Genomic DNA, 22,480 nt, shown 5'->3' on the forward strand with positions numbered 1-22,480 from the left:
CTTACTGCAATTGATTTATTTACTTATCATTACTTTTGGTTTAAACAATGACATTATTTATTCTACTGGTTTTCAATTTAAAGAAATTCATCACTGTGTGTGGTGAAGGGAAGGGCACAAGGCTCGTGCTATTACATAACAGCTCCACGCGCTATAGCACAGTGCCGCGAGCAAAAAATAAAAATAAATCAAAACGGCAGAAAAAAAAAATACATAGGCTAATATAATTTTTAATCGTTAAAAGGTTTTAGTGTATTTAAATGTATTACCACAATTTATCATAAACAACTACTACCTTGAGGCGTTTATCTTTAAAGCCCTAGCAATTTGTATTTTAAATAAACACTATATACACACATAAAAGTTTATTTAATTCAACATTATTCTGAATTATTTCCACTATGTTGAAAGTGGGCGTTGCGCAATTTTACATTATGCAAATGAGGGGGCGGGGTCCGCGTGTGGCAGCGATGACGTGACGTAAGGTCCAGCCTTGCGGAGAGAGCGCAACAAACATGGCGACAGAGCGGAGCGGACAGGGCTGTCTTCTAACTTTCATCGTGTTCCTCTGGAGCTCTGTCGGCGGGCGGACGGAGACGGCGAGCCCCGGCTCCAGCAGTCAGATCCTGGGTATGCGGCTGGAGAGGAGCGACAAAGCGGCCAGCACGACGGAGGACGGGCTCATCCAGGTAACGGAGGAGAGCAGCGTCCTGCTCAGGTTTTATGGTGTGCACCTGAGCCCAGACGCAGCATCACACATCAGGTTCACAGAGGACAGCGACGCGTTAAACAGGACTTGTGAGGATTTCACCAAAGATTTGAGCATCAGCACCTTCATGAACGTGAGCAGCAAAGGGACATCAGGTCTGGTGAGTGTGTATGTGAAGCCACTGCGTAAGAGTGAACGAGAAAAGACCTACAGCCTATGTGTCAGGCAGGGTTTAGGAGACAAATGGGTCCACCTGGGTGAAAATGATGGTAGATTGTTAGTCGTAGAGGAGAAAGAATCCCTTCTACCGCTTTGGCTCCAAATCATCCTGGTTTCAGGCTTGCTTGTGCTGTCTGGCATGTTCAGTGGGCTCAACCTCGGGCTCATGGCATTGGATCCAATGGAGCTTCGCATTGTACAAAGCTGTGGCACTAATAAGGAAAAGAAATATGCACGCAAAATTGAACCCATTCGAAGAAAGGGCAACTATCTACTTTGCTCTTTATTGTTGGGTAACGTGCTGGTCAACACAACCTTGACGATCCTGCTAGATGATTTGATTGGGTCCGGGTTGGGAGCCGTGGTGGCATCTACTGTTGGCATTGTCATATTTGGTGAAATCGTGCCACAAGCTCTGTGCTCACGCCACGGTTTGGCCGTAGGCGCCAACACTATCATGTTAACCAAATTTTTCATGCTCCTGACCTTCCCCTTGTCGTTCCCCGTCAGTAAGCTTTTGGACTACATTCTTGGGCAGGAAATTGGCACCGTCTACAACCGTGAGAAGCTGGTGGAGATGCTGAAGGTCACCGAACCCTACAACGATCTGGTCAAGGAAGAGCTGAACATCATACAAGGTGCTCTGGAACTCAGAACCAAGACGGTTGAGGATGTGATGACGCCGCTGAGCAACTGCTTCTTGATTCACACCGACGCCGTGTTGGACTTCAACACCATGTCTGAGATCATGGAAAGCGGCTATACGCGGATACCCGTGTATGACACTGAGCGCTCCAACATCGTGGATATCCTGTATGTCAAAGACCTGGCCTTCGTCGACCCCGACGACTGCACCACGCTTAAAACGGTCACCAAGTTCTACAACCACCCGGTGCATTTCGTCTTCCACGACACTAAGCTGGATGCCATGCTGGAGGAGTTTAAGAAAGGTTAGTGGTTTGGTTTTATGTGCATCCTCATGAGTCTTGAACAGAACGAAGCAAAAGCTTTGGCTCCATGCAGTTATTTTCATCCTCCTATTGATTATGATGGGTGCTCAGACTCCCCCATGAGAGCTGGATCAATAACCATCTGCTCCCTGTATCAGCTTCCGATCAATATAAAGCTCATCTAGAAAAGGCAGAGGAATCCCATGCTGCCAAAAGCACCTGACACTCATAAAAAATTGACAATGTCATCCTGTCCACCAGAGTTTGCTCAATTTCTCACTGTGATTACCAATTTTAGCCTCAGATTTAGGGCTGTAACCACCAAACAAATTTAGGGAGACATGTTCCCTTCAATATTCAGATCAGTCAATCAATTTAAGATTCTGGTAAAACTTTCCATAAAGGTTTTATTTGCATCAGTTAACATGAACTAAACCATGAACAATACTTCTACAGCATTTATGAATTAATGTTAACTAGCTTAGTAATTTATTTATCATTAATAAATGGTGTAAAAAATATATAGCTTATTGTTATATGTATGTTATATATATATATATATATATATATATATATATATATATATATATATATATATATATATATACTTTGTAAAACTTTTGTAAATTCTGTAAATAAATGTTAACTGACAAAAAATTAAAGTAAAAAAAACAATGAAAAAAAAAGTTTTAAATAAAAAAATTATATATAGTGTATATGATATTGATATCAATAAAAAAAATGCATGTTTTACTACACTTTATTGACTAATCATAACGATTATGTTGGTATGATTTTTGTAAAAGCTGCTGAAGCTCATTTGAGAAAACAGTTTTACCCAGAGCAGTATTGTTAGATTAAAGATGAGTTGTGTGGATGTGTTTTGAAATGATTGGCAGTTTGAAGCTCCTCCCACACTATTTTTCATCTCCCAGTCACTGCAGCACTGCAGAGGTGTCACAGAGGGACAAAAGCAATGTGACATGCACTGTATTGTCCAAAACATCAGCTTAGGACACAGATTTTATTGCATTTGATGATAAATTTGTTGAAACTCTCTACACCCTATTCAATCATGTTTTCAGTATTTGTTTAAAATGAGCTCCAATGAGTGCATGTAAATAAGCTTATGCGTATGCAAACAAATAAATGTTTTGGTGGTTTACTTAAAGGGTACATAACATACACAGTTTCACCTAATCTCATGTTAATCTTGAGTACCTATAGAGTAGTACTACATCGTTCATATATCCAAAAAGTCTTTAGTTGTATCATATTTATAAAATAAAAATACAGCTTTACGATTCTTTCCGGAAAAAGCTGAGTTCCTGGAGCTATAATACTGATGTTTTGTGTTGTTTCCATTAACATATATTCACTTATGTGCTGATTTCCAACAAAATACAGAAATCTGATGCAGTTGTACTTACATGAATGGGGTCTTTTATCACAGGGATGGGTCCATGTTTTAATAGCAAACGTGACAAATTTGTCACTCAAATGACCCGAACACACAAACACACTTGATACACTCCGTTGCTGCCCCGGAAAAACAGACTGCATCCACTGTTCATGTAACGCTGGGTTCTTGGGGAAGCTATACATGGTAAACTTTCCCTCACATCCAAAAACGCACTTATTTGGAGGCATTCTCGAACAAATCCAACGCAGTGCTGCCGACTTTTTGAAGCACGTTAATGTGCGCGCAGAAGAAAGATTTTCGGCACAGAAATTCTCAGTCATTCTTCAATTAATTTTTTTAACTTTGGCCATGTTTAGCATGAGAATCCATCTCTTTAACACTCTCAACAACTCTGAATACACGAAACACCATTGTACCCCCCCCCCCCCCCCCTTAAATACCAATCCCTCAAGAACACTGGAGTGCATCTCGGTGAGAAAATATTAGCTGCTTTGTGTACTATTAAATAAGGCTTAGTCTTGTACTATATATACAGTATATATAAATAATCTGTGTATTTCCTCTAAGATCACTAATTAGAGATATTGATGTTTAGAGTTAGTGATTTGAAAAAACATTTGTAAACTTTTTTTTATTTTTTAATAGAAGTACGAATCTAAATTGGCCAGTTTTTAAAATGCATGTTAAATACCTGATTTTACTTGTATTTTAAATACAGTTCAGAGCTTTATTGGTAAAATACATGCATTATCATATAACAAAAAAAATAATTAATTCCTTTCCGGGTTAGGGTATTTATTTTGGTTCGGATTTGAACATTAAGTGTTGCATAAATTCACTATTATACAGTTTCGTGTTGATTTAGCAGCATTTTGAGATTCCCTCTTAAATACTTTAAATACCATCAACCTGTCATCTGCTCCTGTCTTGTTCCATCCTTTCCTTTTTCCTTTCTTTTTCTAATCCCCAGACATCTCGGTCATTCCCGCTCCTAAGCTCTTTTAGCTCTAAGTTTAGTAGCACTTCTTATCTGACTCTCTTCTGGCTCTAAACATGCAGCACTAATGGTCCCATATTGCTTAAACGTTTATGATTGATCCGGCCCCTTGGATAAAGCAAGATGATGAATAATTCATGAGGTTTTCAGACTGCAGTGATAATAATACAGCTCATTAAAATGCTCGTCCATGCAGTGCTTCCATACGAATATGATGTGAATTATTACACCCACTCAGTGGGTTTCCTAGCCTGATGTGAACTAAATCTTTGTCAAATAACTGTTAAGCAGCTGTTCAGTTTGCAATTACAGCACATTTTCCAAGTGTTCGCCATGGTTATTGGGAGATTTGTGACTCAAGTTTTTCTGTGCACAGGTAAATCCCACCTGGCCATCGTTCAGAAGGTGAATAATGAGGGCGAAGGAGATCCGTTCTACGAGGTTCTGGGTCTGGTCACGCTGGAGGACGTCATCGAGGAGATCATCAAATCTGAGATCCTGGACGAGTCTGATCTCTATAGTATGTACATTCCAGTGATTTTCTGACTTCTCTTCGATATGTCCCGTCCAGGCATGAGATATAACCAATAGAACTGACCAATCAATTGCATTTATTTATTGATCTAGGCTTTGAGCCCAAGTTGAGTACCGATTTATTTGCTTTCTAGCTGACAATCGTAACAGAAAGAAAGTGGATCCCGACAAAAACAAGAGGGACTTTTCTGCTTTCAAACATGAGAGGGAATCCAAGGTCAAGATATCGCCTCAACTAATGCTGGCAGCGCATCGTTTCCTCGCTACTGGTGAGCTGTTACGTCCAGAAGACCCCTCAGTCTGTGAGCATTTACTGATGCAAATAAAGGAGGATTTTTGTCGTGTCCCATCTTTCCGTAGAGGTGAGCCTTTTCAGTCCGATCCAGATTTCAGACAAGGTCTTACTGCGAATCCTCAAGCACCCGGATGTCATTCAGGAGATCAAGTTCAACGAGAACGACAAGCGATCGCAACAGCACTATTTATATCAGCGCGGGAAACCTGTCGACTTTTTCGTCCTTATCCTTCAGGTTAGTAAAACTGTAGACTGTAGACTTCGGCAGAATATTTAGGTTGGTTTGAAAATGCTTTCAGCTACCAGTAAAAGAGCTAAAACAGTCATGTTAGTCGTGCTTGAGAAGTTCATGTGGCTTGTGGAGGATGTCTGTCCTAATACTTTCTCTAAATGATCTGGTTTATGATTTTAAGATACAGAAGATACACTTACATTCAGAAGTTTGGGATCAGTATGATTTGTAATGTTTTTATGGGTTTTTATAATTTATTCCTGTGGTGGCAAAGCTGAATTTTCAGCATCGTTAATGATTTTGATTTTGACTAAATGCTGTTCTTTTCCATTTTCTATTCATCAAAGAATCATTAAAAAATGTATCACAGGTAAAAAAAAAAAAAAAAAAAAATATATATATATATACATATACACACACGGTGTAATATACGTGTATATATATGTATATATATATATATATATAAGCATGCCAACTGTTTTCAACATTGATAATTATTCAGTATACTAGAATGATTTCTGAAGGATCATGTGACACTGAAGACTGGATTAATGATACTGGAGATTCAGCTTTACATCACAGGAATACATTTTATTTTATTGTAAATTGTAATAATATTTCACAATATTACAGTTTTTATCAAATAAATGCAGCCTTGAAAAAAAAACATTAAATCCCAGACTTTGGAACAGTAGAGTATATATTAGACCTTTATATTGAATCTGCCTGTGTTTCAGAGTTTGTATATATAAATATATATATGTATGTATGTGTGTAATTTATTTATTTATTTATTCATTTTAGATATCAAATAAATTGCAAGGATTACTGGTTTATTTTATTTTTAGATTTATTTCATAATGTATTTAAATTAATTAATTGAAAATTATTATATCTTTAAATATCAAATAAATATCAAAGTATAATATATACATATTAAGTAAAAAAAAAAAAATTACAGAGACTTGAGGATGTACTCTTTTGATCTGAGCCAGTTAGCATTAACAGAACACCCTAACAACTGTGTAGTACCACCTTAAAACTCCTCATCATCCTTGTGGTGACCTGGACATGTCTCACATTAATAATATGACCTTTTTAATAATGAACTGTCTGGTACGGTTTTACTGCACCAGAGAGTATGGGAGATTGAGAGAAGGAGAAAAGGTCAGAGAAGTTGTCTGTTCCTCAGGGCTGCTACCCTGTGATTCACCCATTGTGTCCCATCTAACCCCTCTCCATCTGACCTTGTGCAGGGGACTCGCTCCCGTGACATTGCTCCAGGGATGCCAGTTGTACAACATTCCACAAATAGCTCTCTCCTCCTCCAGAATTTTGAGTGGAGGATTAGATGTGTCTAAAAATAGAGACATTTTTTTCTGAAGAAAACATGAGTGGTGCTTTTCTGTGATGCAGGATGTTTTGAGATTTTGTCAGGGCATAGGTTCTTACCAAGGCCTAGAACTAGCCTAGCAACCTAGAACACCATAACAACCACATAGCAATGCCTTGGCAACCACATAGAAGGGTGTTTTAACCCTCTGGCCCTGCTCGTGTTGTGGTTAAAAATTAAACATTTTAATTTCAGTGAAATTAATCAAAACTAAAATATACAAAATTAAATATAAAAAAATAAATATTTTGTATTTATAGGGATTTTATGGTATTAAAATATATTTATCGAATAGTAATGATCCATGTACTACTACTTTTTGAGAAAAGAAAGAACTGAAAATTAAATTTTCAAATCTCAGAAATCTTGAATGCATCAGAGCGAATCCTTAAGTTTGGTCTCTTTTTGTAAGATGACTCTTGGCAGATTATTGCTGAAGTAAAAAATATATATATTTAAATTATATGTGTTCCAAATATGAGGCTGATATCATCTAAAAAATAAAATAGTAAGGTTTTATTTAGTAATAATAAGATTAAATTTGCAGCACTTACATTTCCAATGCTGTGATTTTTTTAGGGTATTTCTAGGGGCATTGCTAGGTACTTTCTTCTTCTTTCTTTAGATATGACTTGGGTCCCCCCTTTAATTAAATTCAGTTGTTTTTTTGTTTTTTGTTTTTTCGTATGTTATTGTTTGAAAATGATCAGTCTGATTACTTGAAGTTACAGTGCAACTCTCTGCACAATTTTAGACATCGTTCCTATTCTTACACTGTCGGAAAAAAGGTACAAAAGCTGTTATTGGTGTAGCACCTTTTAAAAAGTAGAAATATGTACCATTTAGGTACTAATATCTACATTTTAGGTACAGATATCCTTTAGTGGTAAATAAGGTACTGAAAAGGTACTGCCCCATTGACAACCTTTGTACCTTTTTTATCGAGACTGTAGCACAAGTGGCACATAATGAAACACATACAGATTTTTTATGGTTATTACGAGAGATATGAAGTTTGAGCATTAGTAAAATCAATGCTTTCCTTAGCATGTCCCACTGGTTAAAGGGTTAGTTCACCCAAAAATCTAAATTTTGTCATTAATGACTCATCATGACCCTCATGTCGTTCCAAACCAGTGAGACCTTCTTTTATCTTCGGAATACAGTTTAAGATATTTTAGATTTACTCCGAGAGCTCTCAGTCCCTCCATTGAAACTGTGTGTACGGTATACTGTCCATGTCCAGAAAGGTAAGAAAAACATCATCAAAGTAGTCCATGTGACATCAGAGGGTCCGTTAGAATTTCTTTGAATCATCGAAAATATATTTTGGTCCAAAAATAGCAAAAATTATGAAACGACTTTATTCAGCATTGTCTTCTCTTCCGTGTCTGTTGTGAGAGAGTTCAAAACAAAGCAGTCTGAATATCCGGTTCGCGAACGAATCATTCAGTTCACCAAATCGAACTGAATCATTTTAAACGGTTCGCATCTCTAATACGCATTAATCCACAAATTACTTAAGCTGTTCACTTTTTTAATGTGGCTGACACTCCCTCTCGAGAACGAGTCAGTGTTTTGGTCATTATCTGGCTCGGGTCGGTGTTCAGTTCTCTCCTCACAGCAGTTCAGTCAGTGTACTGTTTGAGTAAATGAATTACTCCGGGATATTGGTTTGTTTTCAGAGGGAGTGTCAGCCACATTAAAAAAGTTGAAAAGGATCAAGAAGCTCCGGTTACATCGAGTGATTCGTTCGCGAACCGGATATCACTAAACTGCAGTGTTTTGAACTCTCTCTCACAACAGACACGGAAGAGAAGACAATGCTGAATAAAGTCGTTTCATAATTTTTGCTTTTTTTTGGACCAAAATGTAATTTCAATGCTTCAACAAATTCTAATTGACCCTCTGATGTCACATGGACTACTTTGATGATGTTTTTCTTACCTTTCTGGACATGGACAGTATACCGTACACACAGCTTCAATGGAGGGACTGAGAGCTCTCAGACTAAATCTAAAATATCTTAAACTGTGTTCTGAAGATAAACGGAGGTCTTACGGGTTTGGAACGACATGAGGATAAGTTATTAATAACATAATTTTGATTTTTAGGTGAACTAACCCTTTAACATTTTCAAGCTTTATTAGTGGTGTATTTTGAGATTGGCGGCTGGTTGGTGCCCCTCGCCTGCCGCTGTCCTGGTGTAGAGTTGCACAGACGGGTCTGTTGGGAGCGTAGGTTTAGCTAGAAGAGGCCCTGCATCGGACAGGCCTGCCCTTCACTAATTTATCCCTCTTACATAAGAAAGGGATCCTGAGCATAGCAGCTCTAATCCCACCCCTTTTCTGCCAGCAACACACACACACTCTAACTCACAATTGAATACACAACCAATCAAAGCTGTGCAATGTCCGTGCCCTTGTTTTGGCGAAACAGTCCAATCAGAGGCGAGATTGATGGAAAGACTTTTGGAAGTCCACACTACAGCAAACAGATGATACATATACATAGATATTGACTTGTATTTGAACTCGTACAGGGATCAACACAATAGTCTGACCTTTAACCTCTGGCATACTTTCCAGTCATCTGAATTGAATATGTTTGGCAGCTTACTTAACGCGGCTTAAGATTGACGATGGTCCAGGTAGAACGAGCTGTGACAGGTCATAGGGACGTGGCACTCGGGCCCCCGGGGATCAGTAAATCACATCCTGGATTTGCTGTGTGACCCGCGGGGGGTCAGCCAGGACAAGGTTAACCCTTTCCAGTGTGAGAGTGTTTAGCGCAGTCATAATTATCCCAGCGGAGCACAAACGCCATGTGTCAGGGGATGTTACGTCAAGCTGGCCATCAAACCACATGGCTGCCTAAATCTACTCGTTTACATCGACTAATTTCCAGATTGAATCTTCCTTTATTTTAATGAGTTTTAAAACCATTTTAAATGTATAATTTAAACAGAATTTTCTATGTGATCAAATAATGGTGTATTGTATTGTATTGTTTTGTTTGCATTATATTTAACTTTATTTGATAATGTCATAGACTAAATGAAAGTATAATAAATTAAAAATAGATTTCTTAAATATATACTTTGCTTTTGTATACTTTTCAGTATATTACATTTATTTAAATAATATTTTTAATAAATATGTTTTCGTAATTGATTTTTTTACTTGTTAATATCACTTTGCAGTAAGGTAGATAGCTAGCAAAGACCTTTTGTTTGTTTGTTCATTTTATATTTAAATTATTTTTATAATTTCTTATACTTCTAATTAAGCATATTTAATAAAATTATAGAAAATAATTTATTTATACTTTTTATTAATTTAAGTAAATTAAGCTTTTACAAATTATTAAAATTAATTATTAAAATAAATACATTTAAAATTATTAGAAAATGCATATTTATACTTTTAAATAGTTTAAATCTATTCCCTGAACAAAATTTATTCATTTAATATTTTAATTTAATGTTTTTTTTTTTCTGGTTTAGCAAAAAAAAAAAATATATATATATATATAAGTTTTTATAGGTTACTTTTTCACGAATGTAAAGATTTATTTAGTAGTAGTAATAGTAGTAAAGTCAATACATTTTACTCTAGTATACAAAAAAGTGTCATAACTTTTGTTTTGTTTTATGAAACTCGATTAGCTCTGATTTGCTGGCGTAGCAGAAAGCAGCAAAGTGTTGGCAAGCTTTGTTTGTGTTTGGAGTGTGTTCCTGAATATAGACACCAGAGCAGAGGAGACTCAGAGGAGATAGAGTTACAGGATCTGTGTGTCGTGCAATCCGAGCGCCGCGGATCCAGTTACCTTTTTCTGAAAATGAGAGGAAAGGCTGACTCTCCACTGGGATGGAAAATGGGGCAAATATGACGTCTGAGACATTGCAAAATTTGTGTGTACGCTCGAATGTGGTGTAACACAAGACTGGTTTCAAACTACTAAAAGTACTGACCTCACGCTCCTTGTGGGAGTTTCTGTTAGGTTTGGTGTCATTCGTCTTTAATTATGGAAACGCAAGTGGTTAAGAGTTCAAAATAAGATGCATTCGACTTAAATGTTTTTAAAAATGTGGTTCAGTTATTTAAGAACTTTCAGTATCTTAAGGAACAACACGTAAAGCCACAAAGATTTTATTGCCAATGTATTTTGATTTGATTTATTGAGCAGTTTTCATTTAGGTTGTTGTCTTACTGCTTGTTTCCTAAATTATTTAAAACACATTCAATAAAACCTCCTACGCAACTGACTTTTGTAACTTATGAAACTAATTAACTCACGCCTGTCTTTCAGGGGCGGGTGGAAGTTGAGGCTGGAAATGAGAATATGAAGTTTGAGACGGGTCCTTTCTCTTATTATGGAGTTATGGCACTGACTGCACCATGCCTGGGTGAGTGTTTCACCCTGCATTTTTAACTCTTATTATCTCTAATCAAAGAGTATGAAACAAGCCCACCTTAAAGGAACAGTTAATTTAAAGGGCCAGTCCATCCGAAAATACAAATTCTGTCATCATTTACTCACCAGTGTGTTGTTCAAAAACTGTTTTCTTTTTATGGAGGCTAGAAAGCTTCTCAGTCATTGTAACTGCATGAAAAAGAGCACAGTAAATGCTGATAGAATTAATCATATGATTTCTGAATGAATCTGTTTTCTGAACCAGGTTGATTTGTGATGTGTCTGTTGATATGTTTGCTTCCCAGCCTTAGTTTAAGTGATGGATCTTGTCCACACCGTGTTTTTTTAGAGTCTCCCAGTGCACTTTGTCACGATCTGTCATTGTAAGTGTAGTCTTCTGTATTACATAATAACACTGGGGCTGCCGGTAGGGGGCTTAACGGGACACATTTGACTGCAGGGAGATCTGCTGGCTGAGCGTCACTGTGTTTAATGATGCTCTTTGACTGTGTTCTTCACTTCCAGCTGTGTTGCAGTTCATCCATGTACCAAACATCACATTTATGTTCTTAGCATCTAAATGTGTGGCTACGTGTGCTTTTAGAAACACTGCGTAAGAGACGAGGGTTCATGTAACTGATCCACTGGCCTCAAAGCTCGTATTTTCTTTCAATCTTGAAACCCAAAAGAAGATGCTTAGAAGAATGTCCAAGCTGCTTTTTTCCCCACACATCCCTAATGGATGGGGATTCATTCGCACATTTAAAAAATACATCTTAAAAGTCTGTATATTACAAGTCTTTTGAAGCCAGTTAATAGTTTTTTTTGTTTATTTGTTTGTAATGAACAAACCTAAAAATAGCTTCCAAATCAAATTTAAGCTTGCATTTATTCAAAACATTTAAATAGGGGTGTGCGATATTTATCGTCTGTGATATCATAATTGTTGTTTTAATAATATGTAAGCTGACATTATTGAGTATGCCATTCATTTAGCCATTGATTTGTTTTTTATATTTACATAAAGTAATATCGCACAAGCAATAGTGCCGTTTTTTTTAAAGAATATGGTCGCGAATGATATTATCTTAAAGCAACAGTTCAACAAACATCAAGTTAATATTGCGTGAGTTACATTTTAGACATAATTGTTTTTTTTTATGTTTTGCCAATGAAATAGTTACAAACAAAACCGAAGCTTCAATTTTTGCATCTCAGAGCAACACTGCGGTGTTTCATTCCTGAATGAATCTGTTTTTGAAGTCCATGATTCAAAAACCCATTCTTAAAGACAGCCGCTGCTTCAGTTCTAGATGAATCGGCTCTTTTGAATGAATCATTTGAATGAACGATTCATTAAATCACTCATTAACACAGAGACTTTCTGCCACCTGACAGGCCTAAAGCAGCCAAGATACCAGCACAAAACACACTCTGCAATATATCATTTAGTTATCGTAATCAAAAAAATCCCTATAAAAGTCGAGATATCATTGTTTGTCTGTATTGCACACCCCTACATTCACACGAACTAACAAAATGTTAACGTTTGTAACAAAAACAGTTGTCACAAATATGAATGTTTGCAAGTGTAAATGAGATTTGAGAGCTACAACAGGCAATTTTCCATTGAATCATTTTACAGTATTTCACAGAATAAAATTGATTTATTGATGTAATTAGCTGAGTATAAACCAACAATATTTGATGTCGACTTCAAACTGATCTTTAAGCAGCCGGTTTGAATGTGTGCAAGTGTATTGAGATTTAAGAGCTATGGTAGAGAATTTTTTATTGAATAATGACTTCATGTTTTTTTTTCCTCACATAAAATTATTACTTGCATCCAGAAGAGCTGAAGGTACTTTATACTACTTTTTAGTGCTTTAAGATTACAAGAAAGATGCAAATATCACTATATAAGTGATAAAAAACTGCTATAATATTGTCATTCACTGAAAACGTTGACATGCTTTCCTTGGCAGAGAAGTGGAGATGCTGAATTCCTAAAACATCATTCTTTTGAATCTACCTTTTTCAATAAGCCTAATCATTTAATTTGGTTCTGGAAATAGAATGAACTAATTCAGCCTATTGTTGAAAAATGATTTAATTTTTGGTCTTTTACTCACAATTATGATTCAGGTAAGGCATATGTACCACTTTTACCATGCTTTTTATTCATTTTTGAAGCCTGTTGGCAATATGAAGGCCACTTCCCTTGTATGGAAAAGAACAGCTTGGACATTCTGCAAAATATCTACATTTTACGTACCACTGAAGGAAGAAAGTCATACAGGTTTGGAGTGATAATGACAATTTGTGGGACCAAAATATGTTTTACTTTCATAAGCAAGGTTAGTAACATAGCATTTCCCCTTCAAAGAAAATCTGATGTTCCTGTAGTGTCCTATAATGAGCGATTTGTACCTTCAGCGGCAGGATGTTGATGTGAGGCGTGTTTAAAGAGCTTCTCTGTCTCTGCTCTGGCTCTCCCCCTCCTCTTCAGCTGTCACCCCCCCTCTCTCTCCTTCAATGGTGTCGCCTCGTCCGCGCCGCCTTTCGCTTAAGAGGTTTTCTCTGTTCTCGCGTTTCCCAGGTAAATGCCTTGCATGCTGGGTGCTAACTAATGGGATGGAGGGGTAGCTAACATGGGGTGGTGTGGGATAGGAGCTAGTTAAAAATGAAAAAAATAACCTTTATCACGCTGTGATCCGTTGTCCAGCAAGTTCTCATTTTGTTTAATTATTTACAGTGATTTAAAAGCTGTTTTAAAACCTAGACAGCAATTTTAGGCATTTATTATGCATAGAAACAAGTGCTGCATAGAATATCAATAGAAAATATTTCCAGCTGATTAAAAATGCAAATGCATTTTTATATAAATATTCAGTATTTTCTCACTAAATGTGTGCTTGTGCTCATTCAAAACATTCAAACCTGATACCAGTTAGCCATGAGTTGCAAAAGCAAAAATTTTTGACATTGTTGATTTCAAAGTTAACACAACTAGTCTTTAGGCCCCTGGTTTGAATGTGTGTGAGCATAAATAAGACTTAAAGACAATTTTAGATAAATAGTGACATTATTTTCCCTCGCACAAAATTGTTGTAAGAGCTGAAATATAGCATATGGCTATGGAATACAACGTTTATGGTTCTTTTAAGTCGGTCTAAGTTACAAAAATAATTTATTTAATGATTTTCAAAGCTCTGTTTCAAACCCTATACATTTTAACCAAAATATCTATAAAAAATAGATTTTATAACCGCATAAAATATTTATAGTGAATAAATAAAATGCACATGCAAAGTGTATTTTTTCTGTTTTTTAGGAAATATTTATTCAGTACCAAAAAGTAGAATACAGTCTGATCTTTAAAAAAAAAGTATTTATTGTGTGTGTGTTTATAGCAAACATTATAACTCTAATTGAAATTAACTTAAAAATGATGTGGCATATTTAATATATAAAAAGATTTGAATGACAATGTTAGTAAAATGGAAGCTTGTTGGACTGGTTGGCTCTGGCGTTGTCCTCTTGAGCTCAGTCTTGAAGAGCTCTTCTACTTAAACCACTAACACACTCACCCTGCTGCCCATCACACCCGACCTCCTGCAACTGAACATAACATTCACACCACCCTGAAGATTCAGTCCTGCTCCAAATTGCCTTAGTATCAGAATATACTAGAAAATGTGTCATGAGCTTTGTGAGGCTATCTGTTAGTGATGCCTTGATGAAACAGGAGCGTTGTTATTGTTTCAATGAAAAAATGCAATGTAAATGTTATTGCTATAATTTATATATTATCAATCAGATTAAATATGCTTAAATGGTAATATTACTTGAAGTGTAGTGTTGTTATCATTAACCCTAAAATTCTAAATTCTAAAAAAAAAAAAATACTTAAAGAGGAAGACAAAAAATAGGAATTATAAACTTTGTTACAATTTTTTTTTTTGTCGAATTCTATTTTTATGAAAATGATTAAAACGGAAATAATTAATAAAAAGTAAATAGACACTTTGAAAATTAAAACGACAAAAACACTCATAATTACCAAACCATAAACGTTTCAGAAACAGCAGTATATACTTTTTTATTTTTTAGTTTGGGGCTAAAACATATTTACAAACAGATACAAAAATTCCCTTTTGTTTTCTTTTATGGTTTGTTTTCAGGAAATATGTTTTCAGTCAGCGACGTGCCTGTTTGCGTCATGAATATTAATTACATAAAATAACGTGTTGTCCATTTGAATTCGAATTTTGTGAGATATTTTCACCAACCTTTTGACATTAGTGCAATGCAGTATAGTCGAATACTAAGGCAATTTTCCGATATCATCGAAATGATCTGATATCGCTGTGATGATTGATTGGTTTCGTCAGCAAATCATGAATTTTAATCACGTTCACTTTTGGTTAATATCTCGCTAGCGACATGAAAATACGAATCACTTCTGTTATCATCAACAATCTCTGCATGTTTTGCAGTGTAAATGATTTCACGGAGAGTTCTAGTTCATCGCAATGCGTCGCTCGTAAACAGAGATAAATCTCTCATGGTTGTATCAGTGATCACGTGCTTCTGAGTCAGCTGTGCGTTTTTGTCCACATCAGTCAGCATTCATTTATTATTGTCTGATAATGTCACATTAAAACCGGTCAAATCCCAAGCACGAGCCTGCAGTGACTGATGCACCTGTAGAGGGCGCTAGAGTATTAAATTAGAATATTTTGAGTGAACTGTATTGTATAGGTAATAGAGGTTTTTAAATATACATAATCTAGTCTGTATAGTCACATACTAGTATTATAATAATGAATAGAACACTATATTATAATCTGTGCTTCTCCGGTGTAACCAAACTAATGCTGCTTACACACGTAAGTGCACGTCTGAAATGACCATCCAATCATTTGCAATAATCTTTCCATTCATTTCAAATGTGATCATGAGTTGTTGTTTGCTCCTTGTTTATTGTTGTGCTGTCCCTCTCATCGGTGATGTGGTTTTTTTCATTCTGTGTATTCGATGGACTCCTTTACTCAGTTTCTGTGTGAGTGTTTTGAAGCAGGTGTGCCGTGACATGAGGTGATGGTTTTCCTGTGCGTTGCAGAGTTTCGCTCCCCGTCTCACGTGAGTGGTCTGAACCGCTCGGCGTCTCTGAGCTGCACAGAGAGAGTCGACTCGGTGTCCATCAGCGGCAGCAGCGGTCAGCTCAATACCAGCCCCTCGGCGCAGTACGTCCCTGATTTTAACGTGCGGGCCCTCACTGACCTGCAGTATGTGAAGGTATGTTATGTCTGGTCTTTACACATGTGTGTGTATGACTTCAGACGACTTGAAAAATACAATACAAGTTATATGGGCTGTTTTTATGATGCTTTTTGAAGCTTGACATTACTTCAGATAGATAGATGGATATCTCTCTCTCTCTCTCTCTCTCTCTCTCTCTCTCTCTCTCTCTCTCTCTCTCTCTCTCTCTCTCTCTCTCTCTCTCTATATATATATATATATATATATATATATATATATATATACAGTAGTTATGTCTGAACAGTGAGTGTCTACAGTAGACAGTTTAAGGTTTATTATGCTCCCAAATGCAACAATTTAATAAATATATATATATATATATATATATATATATATATATATATATTTTTTTTTTTTTTTTTTTAAGTAAATAAATATTTGATTAAAATTATATATGTAAACATTATTGCTGTTATTTTGTTTTAATATTTAATTGACATGTCTATATATATATATATATTAGTGCTGTCAATCGATTAAAAAAAAATAACTAATTAATCGCACAATTTTTTAAAATTAATCGCGATTAATCGCAATTAAAAGACTGAAACTTTTTGGATATGTAAATGTAAAATGTAAATAATTAATGTAAACTCAAGACAAAGAAACTATTTCAATTCAAAATATGATTGTTTATTGGAATTTTTGTTTAACTTGTAACACAGATTTTCTCATGTAAACAACATACCTGCAATAAACCATCAATATCCTCCAAATTAACTGTTGGCTTGAAAGCCATATTTATTACAGAAATAAAAACACAGGCATGTAAGTACCATTTGAATTTCAAAACAATCAATGTCAATAAAAAACAAAAATGATTTCCATGTTGAATTCTAAGTGGACTGCAAAAAAATTCCAAAGTATAGTCATTGCCAGTGCTTTAAGTGGGCCAGTACACACCAGTACTCAGTACCGCCACTTCCAAATATAGCTCTTGAGCGTACCGCCACCTCTCCGTGCGCCCAGAACGTGCTTTTAGCGCTCATTTGGACATCTGTTTTAATAGAGGTTTTAATCTTTTACCTGCACTGCCGGTTTTCAGAGCGCCCTTCACAATGCAAGCTTCCTAATTCATCCCACCCAGAGCAGAAACTACATTACCCATTCACCCTTAAGTTATAAAAGTGAATAGCGCATGTGTCGCTTTTCCCACTGTTAAGTGTCAACAACTCAACGTGGCCGGAGAAGGTGTGTGAAACTCGTTGTGAGTTATACTAAAGCAAAATCTTGAGTATTTATTGTCTGATAAACATTAAAAACTGTCCGCGGAGGTTGAGTCGTCCTGCAGCCCCCGCTGGCTGCTCATTGGCTGCAGCATCTTTTTTCTAAGTTCTAAAAAAATACCGTAGACGGCAAGGCACAAATTTAGATATTCATTTATCTAATTAATCTATAGCCTATGCACAAAGACAATATGATCTTTTTGTCCCCTTTTTGTTTTAAAGCTTGATGAAGAGAGAGAGCGCAAGTTGCTGCAGCTGAGGAGGACAGTGATGCACGCGTACAGGAGTGATTGACAGTTCGCGGCACTGTGTACAAAAAATACTCCGCTACACAATTATTTCGTTATTTTCCTTTAAGCTTATTAACGTTAGCGGTACAGAAAGGTCTGATTTACGCACTGTTACAGTCATTGTTTTTTTTTTTTTTTTTTTAAACAATGACATTTGAGTTCATGATTTTAATGTTGCTGTTTCTTGTGGCAGACTAAATGAAGAGTAATGTTTCTTGTGGCAGACTGAAGAGTAATCCGGCAGAGTTTTATACTGAAACTTTCCGTCTAAAAGTCCTTCCTTGGTCTTATCCATATTTCTTTGCACGTTGAACACACATAGGCCACAACTGGAAATAAAAAAAACTGCAACCGCGTTAATTGCGTTATTTTTTTTTAACGCGTTAAATATTTCAAATTAATCGAATGCGTTAACGCGCTAATTTTGACAGCACTAATATATATATATATATATATATATATATATATACAGTATTGTTCAAAATAATAGCAGTACAATGTGACTAACCAGAATAATCAAGTTAATTTTCGTATATTTTTTTATTGCTACGTGGCAAACAAGTTACCAGTAGGTTCAGTAGATTCTCAGAAAACAAATGAGACCCAGCATTCATGATATGCACGCTCTTAAGGCTGTGCAATTGGGCAATTAGTTGAATTAGTTGAAAGGGGTGTGTTCAAAAAAATAGCAGTGTGGCATTCAATCACTGAGGTCATCAATTTTGTGAAGAAACAGGTGTGAATCAGGTGGCCCCTATTTAAGGATGAAGCCAACACTTGTTGAACATGCATTTGAAAGCTGAGGAAAATGGGTCGTTCAAGACATTGTTCAGAAGAACAGCGTACTTTGATTAAAAAGTTGATTAGAGAGGGGAAAACCTATAAAGAGGTGCAAAAAATGATAGGCTGTTCAGCTAAAATGATCTCCAATGCCTTAAAATGGAGAGCAAAACCAGAGAGACGTGGAAGAAAACGGAAGACAACCATCAAAATGGATAGAAGAATAACCAGAATGGCAAAGGCTCAGCCAATGATCACCTCCAGGATGATCAAAGACAGTCTGGAGTTACCTGTAAGCACTGTGACAGTTAGAAGACGTCTGTGTGAAGCTAATCTATTTTCAAGAATCCCCCGCAAAGTCCCTCTGTTAAAAAAAAGGCATGTGCAGAAGAGGTTACAATTTGCCAAAGAACACATCAACTGGCCTAAAGAGAAATGGAGGAACATTTTGTGGACTGATGAGAGTAAAATTGTTCTTTTTGGGTCCAAGGGCCACAGGCAGTTTGTGAGACGACCCCCAAACTCTGAATTCAAGCCACAGTACACAGTGAAGACAGTGAAGCATGGAGGTGCAAGCATCATGATATGGGCATGTTTCTCCTACTATGGTGTTGGGCCTATTTATCGCATACCAGGGATCATGGATCAGTTTGCATATGTTAAAATACTTGAAGAGGTCATGTTGCCCTATGCTGAAGAGGACATGCCCTTGAAATGGTTGTTTCAACAAGACAACGACCCAAAACACACTAGTAAACGGGCAAAGTCTTGGTTCCAAACCAACAAAATTAATGTTATGGAGTGGCCAGCCCAATCTCCAGACCTTAATCCAATTGAGAACTTGTGGGGTGATATCAAAAATGCTGTTTCTGAAGCAAAACCAAGAAATGTGAATGAATTGTGGAATGTTGTTAAAGAATCATGGAGTGGAATAACAGCTGAGAGGTGCCACAAGTTGGTTGACTCCATGCCACACAGATGTCAAGCAGTTTTAAAAAACTGTGGTCATACAACTAAATATTAGTTTAGTGATTCACAGGATTGCTAAATCCCAGAAAAAAAAAATGTTTGTACAAAATAGTTTTGAGTTTGTACAGTCAAAGGTAGACACTGCTATTTTTTTGAACACACCCCTTTCAACTAATTGCCCAATTGCACAGCCTTAAGAGCGTGCATATCATGAATGCTGGGTCTTGTTTGTTTTCTGAGAATCTACTGAACCTACTGGTAACTTGTTTGCCACGTAGCAATAAAAAATATACTAAAAACCTTGATTATTCTGGTTAGTCACATTGTACTGCTATTATTTTGAACAATACTGTATATATATATATATATATAATTTTAATCAAATATTTATTTACTTCATTTTAAATATTTTTGCCTCTTTTTTTCAGAAGAAGTGGAATGTAGTATAGGCATATACTAAGAATGGTGTGCCAAATTAGTGGGATCAAATGTAATATCTGTGTATTTTGCATTATTATTTTTTTTAAAACAGTTGTGCTGCTTAATGTTTTTTTTGGAAACTAGAAATCGAAATGACAGCATTTCTTATTACAGAATCTTTCACAACGTAAAAATATTTACTCAAAAAATAATTAATCTCTTTCCAAAAAATAAATAAATAAATTGAGCAGTAGCATATGTAAGTTTGATAAATGACCTTTTTTTTCTTCTTCAGGTCACTCGTTCACAGTACCAAAACGGCCTCCTGGCTTCAAAACTGGACAGCACGCCCCAGTCCCCAGAGAGCAGCCATATCCGCCTGGATCCTGGCCCTCTTCCACCCCTGACCCCTCCCGTGTCCACCACCGCGAACCACACCACAGCGCCGCCGGCACCCAGAGAGAACGGGCCGGACGAGACCACCTCGCTGCTCAACGACAACAACAGCCTGTCCAAACACCACAACCACCTTCAGAACCAGTCGCACCTGAACACCAATGCCAACTCCAACAGCAGCCTGGCGCTCCCCAACCCTCAGTCGCATCGCACACACACCTTCACGCACGCACACACCGAGAGCACCATTTGACCACACTGACCTGGGGCTCCGAGAGCTCCAGAGTTGACCACAAGCACAAATACACTGAGCGATGCAGAGGACAAAGGTCGTCTACAGCATTGGACGTGATCTCACTGTGATTCTAGGGGCTGCGGGTTCGGCCTGACGTCGAGTGTGTCGTGGTGCAGACTGTTGGGTGTCTGCTATTGCATGCTGATCCTGTAGATACTCTCTCAAAGCTTTCGGCATACAAGTGTGTTCGGTATGCCTCAAATACCGTTTAAAGGCATTATACAACACTTCATCAGTAACTAACAGAATTATTGTACGATATGCACTTTTTATAATATCTCTGACCCAGCTGCAAACATCTGCGTGCTGTTTTCCTGAGATTTTAAGCATAAGAGCACTTTGAGTCTCATAAGCTATTGTTGGACTATCGTTTAGCACATGTTCTGGTCTAGTTTTCCTGCTGTGTAGTGCTGTATGATTTTGACAATTTTTTCGAAGTCGAAAGCATCAAGACAAGATTATTTGGTAAGTGTGGCTACGTGATGTAGCTGTATGTGACGCAATCGTAGCTCTGCGTGACAAACGTGAAGGGAAACTCTGTAAATATAGTTTGGAGACGTGAAATTTGCTGACGCAGGAAGGGTTTGGAGAACCAGTCGTGCTCAGTTTGTGCTCAAAACTGAGACATTTGTAGCAAAAAAAAGGCATTGAGCATTGACCACTGCAAATCCAAATCTGTGATATAGGATTTCAAAATATTATATAATAATTTATTCATATATTTATATATTTATTTTTTTGTCTAAAGTAGTATATATATATATGTTTGATTAATATTTTGTATTTTATTTTAATTTTTTGACAACTATAATTCATCCCCATGGATGAATCTCACAAAAATATTAGTTATATTTCACAACAAAATATTTAATCTTAAAAAATAAATCCTGTTTATAACATTAAGAATTTTTGCATCATATTATGCATTATTTTAATGAGAATTAAGCTTGTTTTCTTCACAAATTCTCATTTATAATTCTCATGATCTTCAGTAGACATGTATTAATGTACTACAATTATTTGTTCATTTTAATCATAAAAAAGGTTTTAAATACACTAATATATCGCAATATATATAAATATTAAAAAATCGCTTTATACTAATGAAAATTATAAATAATATCACGATGCAAAAAATCTTAATGGTCCTAATTACATATTGATTTTCATTTTGAGGTGAAATATGAGCTGAGGTTTTGTAAGATTCACCCAGTTCTTGATCTCAAAGGCTATGTCTGGGTTTTCCCATCCTCGCAAACAGATGCTTCAACACAATTCACTGTAAACTGGAGTGAACTGGTTTTGATTCTTGTGTTGTTTGTACGTGACCGAATCTTCAGTTTCTCTTCCTGAAGTGTAAAGTCACTAGCACTGTTTAGTTTGTTAGAACTGTTCAGCGAGTTGAAAGTGAACAGATTATAGGTTACTTAAAGGAATAGTTCATCCAAAAACGTCAAATTTACTCGAGCAATCCATTGTTTCTTCATCAGAACAGATTTGAAGAAATTTAGCATTGCATCACTTGCTCAACCAATGGATCCTTTGCAGTGAATGGGTGCCATCAGAATGAGAGTCCAAACTGTTTCTGTTGCTTTTCATTTTACAAGACAT

The 22,480-nt window shown here is 36.4% G+C and overlaps 1 protein-coding gene across 4 annotated transcripts; it reads left to right on the top strand.

Annotated features, from left to right (window-relative positions):
- Positions 1-487: 487 nt before the first annotated feature.
- LOC113110333 (metal transporter CNNM4) lies at positions 488-22,462 on the top strand. 4 transcript variants are annotated; one of them, XM_026274454.1, is made up of 9 exons: positions 755-869; positions 1,439-1,878; positions 4,675-4,818; positions 4,967-5,101; positions 5,193-5,362; positions 11,064-11,160; positions 13,678-13,767; positions 16,294-16,469; positions 20,474-22,462. In XM_026274454.1, exons 2-9 carry the CDS (start codon positions 1,506-1,508, stop codon positions 20,825-20,827), a joined length of 1,539 nt encoding a protein of 512 aa, XP_026130239.1. In that variant the 5' UTR covers positions 755-869; positions 1,439-1,505; the 3' UTR covers positions 20,828-22,462. The 4 variants fall into 4 exon arrangements, with proteins under 4 accessions (XP_026130236.1, XP_026130237.1, XP_026130238.1 ...); XM_026274451.1 differs by having other exon boundaries at positions 488-1,878; XM_026274452.1 differs by lacking the exon at positions 13,678-13,767 and having other exon boundaries at positions 488-1,878.
- Positions 22,463-22,480: the final 18 nt, after the last annotated feature.

This window comes from Carassius auratus, chromosome 10 (assembly GCF_003368295.1).
Source record: "Carassius auratus strain Wakin chromosome 10, ASM336829v1, whole genome shotgun sequence".
In the NCBI taxonomy this organism is placed as follows: Eukaryota; Metazoa; Chordata; class Actinopteri; order Cypriniformes; family Cyprinidae; genus Carassius; species Carassius auratus.